At 36.0% G+C, this 10,232-nt stretch overlaps 2 protein-coding genes across 4 annotated transcripts; one reads left to right on the top strand and one right to left on the bottom strand.

Moving 5' to 3' along the window:
* Positions 1–1,463: 1,463 nt before the first annotated feature.
* Positions 1,464–9,049, top strand: LOC110803392 (zinc finger BED domain-containing protein RICESLEEPER 2). Of its 2 annotated transcripts, XR_008927988.1 has the most exons (6): positions 1,464–1,604; positions 3,140–3,652; positions 3,763–5,024; positions 5,115–5,194; positions 5,472–5,571; positions 8,494–9,049. XR_008927988.1 is itself a non-coding variant. In XM_056837014.1 (5 exons), the coding sequence occupies exons 2-5, from the start codon at positions 3,147–3,149 to the stop codon at positions 5,493–5,495; spliced, it is 1,872 nt and encodes a 623-aa protein (XP_056692992.1). In that variant the 5' UTR covers positions 1,464–1,604; positions 3,140–3,146; the 3' UTR covers positions 5,496–5,736. The 2 variants fall into 2 exon arrangements, 1 of the variants encoding a protein (XP_056692992.1); XM_056837014.1 differs by lacking the exon at positions 8,494–9,049 and having other exon boundaries at positions 5,472–5,736.
* Positions 5,857–10,133, bottom strand: LOC110803393 (polyol transporter 5). 2 transcript variants are annotated; one of them, XM_022008899.2, is made up of 3 exons: positions 9,589–10,133; positions 7,217–7,837; positions 5,857–6,829 (listed from the first exon to the last, which is right to left on the bottom strand). In XM_022008899.2, exons 1-3 carry the CDS (start codon positions 9,713–9,715, stop codon positions 6,102–6,104), a joined length of 1,476 nt encoding a protein of 491 aa, XP_021864591.1. In that variant the 5' UTR covers positions 9,716–10,133; the 3' UTR covers positions 5,857–6,101. The 2 variants fall into 2 exon arrangements, with proteins under 2 accessions (XP_021864591.1, XP_056692993.1); XM_056837015.1 differs by lacking the exon at positions 9,589–10,133 and adding an exon at positions 8,552–8,691.
* Positions 10,134–10,232: the final 99 nt, after the last annotated feature.

The raw sequence follows: 10,232 nt of genomic DNA, 5'->3' as shown, positions 1-10,232 counted from the left end.
ATTTTGATTAATCGTGTAAATACTTGAATATCTTACTTTGGGCCATTCGTTTTAGGATACGAATGGGTGAATGCATATATATTATTAGTATGTATTGCAGGTATTGAAGGTGACTAGTATGGATAAACTAGGATAGTTAAATACGGTATGCGTATCGTGTTATCTTTGAATGTAAATTTTTAAATATGGTTTTGCTTACCATGAAGTTTTGATGTAATAATTAGATTATTAAGTTCTGTTTCTTCTAGTTTATTTAAAATTTTAAGTTAGCTTTTTGAATGGAGTTCAAGAAGGTGCCAAGCTAACAAGGTGAAGGGAAGATTGGATGCTTCAAGACCAAGTTTTTGGGCTATACTAGTTCATCAAAATTATTTATGCTATTATATATTGATGAATGTATATTGTGTATGAATGCATTGTTTGTATGTTTGATTAAGGATTTAGTTCACTAAATAATCAAACCAACATAGAAACAACTAGGTCCAAGTAATATTGAGTTTAAAATTGCCTTCCAAATCAAGAACTTACCAAAATCATTGAACCTAAGATAGTAGGTTTCCTCCAAAGCGAGGTGTTATTTTGGTATTCCTGTATGGTGAGGTATCCCAAAGGAACACGTTGATTGTGGTTTCAACTCAAACAATATTGGTATATGTTGTGGCAATGAAATAAAGTATGGCATTAATTTATTAACCAAGAGTAGTTTGAAATATTAATGGCTAGCAATTATTCTTTCTCTCTCAGGTGGAAGAACCATGTTCTTATTTCTTTCTCTCTCGTCCCCAGGAACCTTAATTCTGAAACAAAGTAAGTTTCGCTCAAAGTTTCCCTCCAACTTTTATGTGTTTTTTCACCAACGAAGTGGCGAAATTTTCCCACCAAGTTTTCCCCCTCAATTCTCCCCACTTCCCGTTCCCCGTTACGATGAAAAAGTACTTTTTCAAAAAAAAAAATTACATTTCTCCTTTATAATTAACTTGTTTATATTATTTAAATGGTACTTGTGTCCAGATTGAACGCAAACCATTATGGCCTTATGGGAAAGACATCCTCGGATATACCATACCTCTACCAATAAATGACTATTTTTTCCCATAAGGATGTCTTTCCATAAACAAGTTAATGGTAGAGATATGGTATATCAATAAACCAATACTCCCTCCGTCCCGGAATACTTGACCTGTTTTCCTTATCGGGCCGTCCCTTAATACTTGACCTGTTTCTAAAAATGAAAATATTCTAACAATATTATATTATTTCTCACTCCACCCCTTCTAACCCACCTACCCCTACTCCATACAAAAAATAATTAAAAATTCAACCCCTACTCTCCCCAAACCCCACCTCTTAACCCACATCACACTAACTGCATTAAAATAATACCACACTATCAACTACTATCTATTAAATTAAATAAGTCAATTCAAGTCCCTTAAACTCTGTGCCGGTCAAACCGGGTCGAATATTCCGGGACGGAGGGAGTAAATGACTATTTTTTCCCGCCCTTTCCCCTGCACTGATGCTCTCTCTCCCTCCTCTCTACCACACTCAACTCAACCCTTGTTTATCTCGTCGTGAACCCAGAAGCATTGAGCTTTGACAAGGTTAGCCCCGTCTTCTTCGTTTAATTTACTGCTCTTTTTCTTTTTCTTACACATTGTCTATTTTGGGTTGATAGTCTTGTGCTTGGAAATTGGAATTGGGTAGAAATTATTGCTCAATTTTCACACTTAATGTGTACAACTTTGGTCAGTTTTAAGTGAGAATTATGTGAATGTTCATTCTACTTTTTCTGAATTTTCGTTGGTAATCTATGGAGAACTTGAGAGATGTTCTCCCAGATTAGGGTTTAGCTATTTGAATTTCTCACCAATCGAATTGTAATCGTATAATTGAAAAATTCTGTGTTGAAATTCCCAATTAAATCATCCTCCTTTAGTCCTTTTCTGCTATTTTAGGGGTTGTTTGGCTCCTTGAATGAAATGGGTTGGAATTGGGAATAAATTAGGTGGACATTGAACTTAATCAGAGACTATGAGAGTGGATATGCTATCTTTGAGAGAAATTGTTGATTTTTTAATATTTAATTATGCTTCCCTTCCCTCCTGTTTAATCACCTCCCAGCAGACTTGTCTCTTTGTTTGACAGAGATTGTTACTTTGTTACAGTTAGGGTATGTTCTATTCGCATGATTTTAAGTTATCTGATTTTATTTTTTATAAACCGAATTTTATTGAAAAAATTAATGATGCTAATGCGAATGAATTTATACGTAGCATTTGATTTTGCATGATGGTCATCAATTTATTTAAAAATTTGTTTTTTGAGGGAAACTTATTGACGAAATATGCATTTTGGAGACCACGAAAATTTAATTTGACTATCACGTTGAAAGGAGTATATGTTCCCTTAAGAATCTGCGTTTCACTGGATGTTATCCGAAAAATCTGTCCCTCTTGGATTTGTCTACATGTTGGAAGCCAGGGACTGACTTACCAAGCTACATTCTCTTGTTGCCTTGCAATAAGTAGCTACTAGCTAGCCTTGTGCTGCCTGTGCTATCTTTCCTTCAAAAAAAATAACTAGCCTTGTGCTAATACGGCCTATATAGTAATCCATAACAAGGCAAAACTCTTGTAAAATTGTGTTTGGTTGTCATATTGTTGGAGAGTTTACTTGAAAGGTAGCATCTAGAGACTAAGGTTGCACAAGGTTTTTTTATGACATGTGATTGATCACCCTTTGGATCTCTATTGAGCTCTTGCAAATAGAAACTTAGAAAGAATCCAAGACTTTTCAAATCATTTTTTCCCCTTACTTTGGTTTGTTTGTACTACTGTGTAGATCTGCTGGTACTTGTAGTGAATGTAGGATTGTATCTTTATATATAAACTACTCATAGGGTTCATTCTATTCACCTGGTTTTTACTTATTTTTTCTGAACATATCTTATATGAACTTGTATGAACTTATTAGAACTTATTTTAGTTAAAAATTGTATTTCCTAAAATAAATGGAAATAAAGTGAACAAAGGCTGTCCACAAATTCACCGTAAAGCTTACATTATGCTAATAAAGTGTTGGTTCCTTGTGGTTCTATTATTTTATTTCTAAACTCGTATTTGTTTCTACATGGTAGGTTTGACATGTCTTCTGGAGGGTCGAGCTGTGATTCCATAGATCTGGTTTCTGACATTCAGTCTCCTGCAGTAGTCGATGATGCAAAACCATCACATAAGGAAGATGGCGTATCTTCTATGCAAACTTCTGATTTATATAATTTACCTTTATGTGAACGAGCTGGACGACTTAAAACCATCAATCAGCTTACCTTCTTTCCAATGGGGGTAAGGAGAGATTTGGCGAAGGCAATAATTCTACATGACTATCCCCTCTCCATGGTTGATCATATGGGGTTCAGAGAACTCTTTAACAGTGTTTATTCCTTGGTTTCTCAAAATACCCTAAAGAATGATATATCGAAAATCCACGAGTTCAACAGGGGTATTTCAATGAGATTGTTCAATGAAACTAAGAGCAGGATTGCCATAACTGTAGATAAGTGGATTTCTTGTGATCAAACTAAGAGATATATTGCTATTACAGGACAGATAATCAATAATGACTGGAAAGTTCAACGTCGCATGATGAGGTACTTTGAATAAATCATAATTCTCCCATAAATTTGGTTCTTCTTTTAATTGCAAGTTAGTTTGTTTATGTAAAACTTGACTTTCATATTTTTTTTTACACATTTTGAAGGTTTGTAAATGTGCCCTGTGCATACACAAATGAGTCGGTTGCTAAACTCACCGCAGAGTGTCTTTTTGACTGGGATGTGGCCTCAAAAATCTCTACCATTGCAATTGATTATGCATTTGACGAGAAACTGACTGATATCTTAGCTGATCATCTTTCCAGTAGTTCACTTATTTTGGGTGGAAAATTGTTGCGAATGAGATGTTTTGCTCGTACAACAAGCTTGATGGTTAAAGAGGGTTTCGATGTGATTGGAAACGTGATTGAGAAAATACGTGAGAGTATTCTTTTCTGGACGACAACACCTCAAAGAGAGAGAGACTTTAAGGAAGCATCACGTGAGCTAAGCATATCTGAGAGTGACAGTAAGTTGAATCTTGATTCTGTCTCCAAGTGGAACACGACCTTTCTGATGTTACAAACAGCTCTTTTGCTTAAACCTGTCTTCTGTCACCTGAAGAAACAGGAGTTTGAATACTTGTGTATGCCAAGCGAGGAGGAGTGGGAGTTAGCCGAAAAAGTTGTTCAAAAGCTGAGACTATTCTATAGAATGATAAATTGTGTCTCTAAATATCGTAGTGCAAACTTTTTTTTCTTCGATTTGTGTTACATGAAAATAACTATGTCTAAGTGGGTTATCTGCACTGATGAGGTGGTGAGAAACATGGCTTCAAAAATGCTGGAGATATTTGACAAATATTGGAAAGCAGTACGGGATATTTTTGCTGTTGCTTCAGTGTTGGATCAGAGATTTAAATTGGAGGGTGTTGAGGGTGGTTTCGAAGATATCTATGGTGAAGGAAGTCAGAAGGAAGTGGAGCACATTCGCCGACTTTGTTATGATCTGTTCAACGAGTATCAGAGTAAAGCTAGCTTGGAGAAGACAAAATGTGATGATGATTCATCTGGTGGCGTTAAAGATTCAGATAAACGTATGAGCGGCTATGAGAAGTATATACGAGAGAAAAGAAAAAGGGAGAAACTTGATGAGAAACCCGAATTGGATGATTACTTGGAAAAGGAGACATATTCATTTGATAAAAGGCTTGGAGACATTGCTGTTTTGGATTGGTGGAGGTATGGCAGTTCTATCTTGAACACAATGGTTAGAGACATTCTGGCTATTCCTATCTTGTCAGTTCCTCCAGAGCACATGTTTGATACTGAAGATTACAGAATTTTGAGTCCACATCGTAGTATACTTCATCCAACCATGGTGGAAAAATTGATGTGCACTCAAAGTTGGTTATGGACAGATATCAAAGGTAAGACAGAAACTTTCTTTTACAAGGAAATAGTCGAAGCTTATTGTATGCTTTGGTGTAATCTGATTCTCTTTGTTTTTTAATATACAGATTCTTATCGAGTAACTAATTCATATTCATGGGGCACAGCTGATGATTATGCTGTGGTAGAACATGAGGCTGCTGAAGAGGTAAATTAAGCAATACCCTAATACTCATACTGTCATCCTCCATAAATATTATCAATCTCTCATAATTAAGGATGTGCCATGATACTTCAATAATACCCTTTGCAAAAGTTGTGATTTGTATCCCCTCTCCGCCACTTAATTAAAGTAATTAAGTGTGTGTGTTAGCTAGGAAATTCAATCATAAACCATTACTACTACTATAGGAAATTCAATCTTATTTTCGAGGAGTTTTCTCTAGCCCTCGGCTAACAGTACAGTATTTATATCTATATTTCAGGCCAAACTTGCTCAGCCACATTAGTCAAATGGTTTCTATCAGAACGTACAGTACATTAAAATTCCATTCAGAGGATCAAGGATTGATGACTGAAGGCAAGGTTTGTATATACGTTTCTATGTATCACATCCTATCGTTAACTAGCTAGCTAGCTACTCTAAACGACTAGTACATGATGTGCTACAAAGCCTGCAATGTGAACTTGTCCTTTTCTTGAGAACTTCAGATATACTAATGCCTGTTTTAAAGATTCCGTCTTTACTTATATCATCATTTTTTTTCTCGTCCTTCACCATAGGATGTTGATTATGAATTCAATTAGCTTAGCATTGCTGGATATTTTGTACGACAGACTAGTTTCAATTCGTTTTAGGTTAGCTGTTGATGATAAGAAAATTAGAAACTTCATAACTGAACTGACACCTTAAAATACCAAACATTTTAGATAGAGAATTACAAATTTACAATTAGCTTGGACAATTGGTCTACAGTCTTACAGATGATATAGTGGTTAGAAATTCGCTGATGTACTCAATTTTGCTGATGTACTCGAAATTTGCTGATGTAGTCGAATTAAGTGCAGCATTTGGATCAAAACATCTAAAATTTAGCATTTTTTTTTCTTCAAGTCTAACTCATTTCTTCTCCCTCGTCACTGGTTTTCTTGTCCTCAAACAGTTTCCCTATATCCTCCAGGTTTTTCCCTTTAGTCTCGGGCATAATGAAGAAGAAAAACACGGTCGCCACCATCATAATTCCAGCCAGCATAAAGAACATCCCCCCAAATGATATCTTTGTTGAAATAGTTAGAAATGTCATTGACACAACCCCACTAACCAACCTATTCACAGACACTGCCAAACTCGTCCCTTGGGCTCGGAGCCTCATCGGGAAAATCTCTGACGAGTAGACCCAAGTAATAGGCCCGAGCCCAATTGAGAAGAAAGACACATCAGCACACACCGCGATCACACTCACTACAATGGCCCAATTTGGCTTATGGGCTGAGTGCTCTAGAAACATGGACCCAAGGCCCAAGGTTGACAGGGACACAACCATACCAACCGTTCCCAGTAGGAGGAGAGGCCTTCTACCATACTTGTCTAAGAAAAGAGCTGAGATCATAACAAAGGTGGCTTTGGCTGTTCCCATTATCACATTGATGCCAAAGAGCTGCTTCTTCTTCTTAATCCCAGCTGCATCAAACACCGCCGGAAGGTAGTAGATGACGGCATCATTGCCGGAAGCTTGCATGAAAAAGTTGATGCCGACAGCAGCAATAAGGATCCGACGAGTTGCTGGTGTTGGCCTCCAGAGTAGTTCTTTCCATACGCTTTTCCCAGCAAAGTTGCTTGATTCTGCCAATTAGTTTACCCATATTTGACATTATAAACCACACTGACACTACCTTAAACAAAACAAAAAAAACATAATGTTTGCATCAAAAGAAAATAAAATAGTTTTTATTTGTTTCCATAACTACGTTTTAAGTTTCAACTTTTGCGAACAACTACTTTTTACTTTGTTTTTGTTGCAAACCACTACCATTTCACGAAACTGTTTAACTTTTTCCACCAGCTTTTCACATTATAGTGTATGTGAAAGTAGGCTCACTAACAGAGAAATTAACGTTTTTTGTTTTATGGTAGATGTTCGCAAAATTTCAAATGTAAAAGGTAGTTATTCGCAAAAGTTGAAAATTAAAAGGCAGTTCTTGAAAAACAAAATCCAAAAAAAATGATTACCATGAAGCTCCCAAGCTCTAGTGATCTCCCCAAGCCTAACCTCAGCTTCTTCCTCAGTTTCCGACGTCTTAACCAAAACCGTTTTGGCCTCGCTCAGCCTCTTCTTCATGACAAGCCACCTTGGTGATTCAGGCATCACAATCACTCCCAATCCCACACCCACAGCAGGAACAGCAGCCAACAGGAGCATTATCCTCCAGTTCCAATTATTTGATATCCCTGAAAATGCATAGTTCACCACATACCCTATCAAAATCCCTATAGTTATGAAAACCTCGGGCAACGAGCTCATGAAGCCACGTGTCATTGCTGGTGATATCTCGGCCGTGTAAAGGGGTGCAATCATGAGGGAGTAGCCTACTCCTATACCCGCCACCACGCGACCTGCGATTAGGAAAGGGTATGATGGGGCTAACCCCATCACCAGGGCTCCGGCAAAGAAGGTGATGGCTGCAAGGACGATGGTGTACCGCCTGCCGATGAGGTCTGAGGTCTTTCCGGAAAGGAGTGAGCCTATGAGGGAGCATACGTTCAGGGTTCCTATTAAGATTTCTTCTTGGATTTTGCTTATTTTTAGATCATCTTTTATGTACAGGATTGCACCACTCATTACTCCAATATCTGTACCCACAAATATGAATTCAAGTTTAAAAAAACTGAAACTATTGAAATTACATGTATGTTGACAAAAGAAAAATCTCAACGTTTTGTTTGTTTCAACTTATTTCAATAAAAATAAGTTCAGATTAAAGTTAGTATACGTTTAGATATCAACAGAATAAGTTTTATCAGATAATTTATACACACGGATAAGTTTTTTCACCAAAAATAAGTTGAAATAATTTCAGGTAAGTTCAAATAACTGTAATAAGTTAATGTCAATCAAATTCAGTTGAACCAAACAAAATCTTGGTGTTACTATAAAAATTAGACATGAAGCTTTATCTATAAAATTACATATAAATTCATTAGTATGATTGTCGTTTATTACTGCCTACTAAACAAGTCATTACATCCATCGAGTTGATAAAGTCGAAACTTGATACACCCTATTAGTTGTTTTTGTTAACACATCGGAAAATGAGGATAGAGACTTGATTTTAATGGTGATGACATGTGGGGAGGTTCTGTTAGAAGAAATACAACCACTGTATGAAATTATTTCATAGGTATGTTCAACTTGTCAAACCAAATTAAACATCGCACATGTCTTGGTTATTTTAGGGGTAAGGTTGCATACGCTAATTTTTAGTACGCTGCGTTGTGTTTTTTGATAGATAATGGAGAAATAAGTGGACCAAAATATAAGTGGCAAGATCCTATGCGGGAGCATACCTTGAGGGAGCTTGAAGATCATTTGTGGATGGATGGAGTACGAAGACTGGGGTTGGAACCAGACATCTTTAAATACATTAGAATTCGGAACAAAAGATGATTCATCTCGGAAAATAATTTTGGCACATCAAAAAGTTGATATGGGCACACCTATTGTGAGTAGAACACGGAAAATTGTGTTTGACAGTGCTAAATCAAGTTTTCTGGTGTGACAAAAACGGTTTCACTATCTCTTAACCATGACTAAGGCTGTTGTCGACGACTCGACGGTTGCTAGTCTTGCCAGAGTCGGTTCATTTGCTACATTATACGGTAGTTATTTGATTTTTTTTTCCAATATGTAGAGAGAATCATAAGAAACAAGGTGGCAAATGGTGTAGACGACATTTGAAGGTCGATCTTCCGTAAACCCCTCATTCCTCAAGACATTGGTTTGTGATTTGTAGAATTGTTTAGCTATAAATAATAGTGTAAATAATAAAATGGATATTAATATTATTATACATTTGAATATTTGATTGGTTTTTCGCTTTTTTGGGCATAACAGCAAAATGGCATGGATCTCTCATTGGGTATTCATGATATAGTTAGTTGGGATCTTCCAAAACTTTAATGATTCACCAACTTTATCAATGAAAAATATTTCTTTAATTCCATGAAATTAATTAATTTATATTTATTTTTAAAGCAGTAAATAGTCCACTTAATTTGTCAACCACAAAATATGCTCTAAATTGAAAGGAAAAAAAAACAAAGAAAGTTGCGTTAAATGAGAGAGCAACTAGGTGGTGATTCAACATCCTAAACAGAATTACTCTCTTTCAAGGATTTAAATCTTTTATCCCAGTTTTTGCGTAACATAGTTAGTGTGATAAACAGTTGTCCACTACTGTCTTTTTCATTTTCCAACGTGGAAAAACAATAATCAATGACGTAAAATGATGCATATACAAAGTGAGACAGAGAATTATAAGTTGGAGTATAGATTGTTAGAGAACAGAGAACAGAGAACAGAGAACAGAGAACAGAGAACATACCATAGCCAAGTAAAATCGAGTTGGTGGAAGCCAATAGAGCACAAGCAAGAGCATACTTGTTCATCTTAGTGCTTGCTTTAAAAACTCCCTTTGCTTTTTGTTCATCTCCAACTTCGATTTCCTCCATTTTTGTTCCGATTGTGCCAGACCTCTCATATACCTCTCTCCAATTATAATTTATAATTTATGAGTAGGTTGGGATAACATACTTCATGACAAATTAATTTTGAGGGTTTTTTGTATTTTTTTTTTTAATTAGAAGACAAAACTAGGCTAGACACGAGTATTACTTTTGAGGGTTTTTTGTATTTTTTTTTTTAATTAGAAGACAAAACTAGGCTAGACACGAGTAGTGAGCCAACCTAAGATTAAGAGGGGGTTTTTATGAGAGAAGAAAATGATATATTTGAAAAAAAAACTCAAGTAAAATCTTTTTTTTTTAGAAATGGAAAGAAAATATTATAAGCATCTCAACAACATGAAGGGGTAAAAAAGAGTTGGTTTTTTCAATTTTTGTTGTGGGGATGATGCAAAGTGGCACTCTGGCAATTTGTTATATATAGACATTGATATTATTTGGCTTTTTTCATTTGTATATCCAGTTCCCGTATATTCTTTTTGATGTTGAGATATTCAAAAGGTAG

This window comes from Spinacia oleracea, chromosome 2 (assembly GCF_020520425.1).
Source record: "Spinacia oleracea cultivar Varoflay chromosome 2, BTI_SOV_V1, whole genome shotgun sequence".
In the NCBI taxonomy this organism is placed as follows: domain Eukaryota; kingdom Viridiplantae; phylum Streptophyta; class Magnoliopsida; order Caryophyllales; family Amaranthaceae; genus Spinacia; species Spinacia oleracea.
This window is presented reverse-complemented; position numbering and strand designations above follow the sequence as displayed.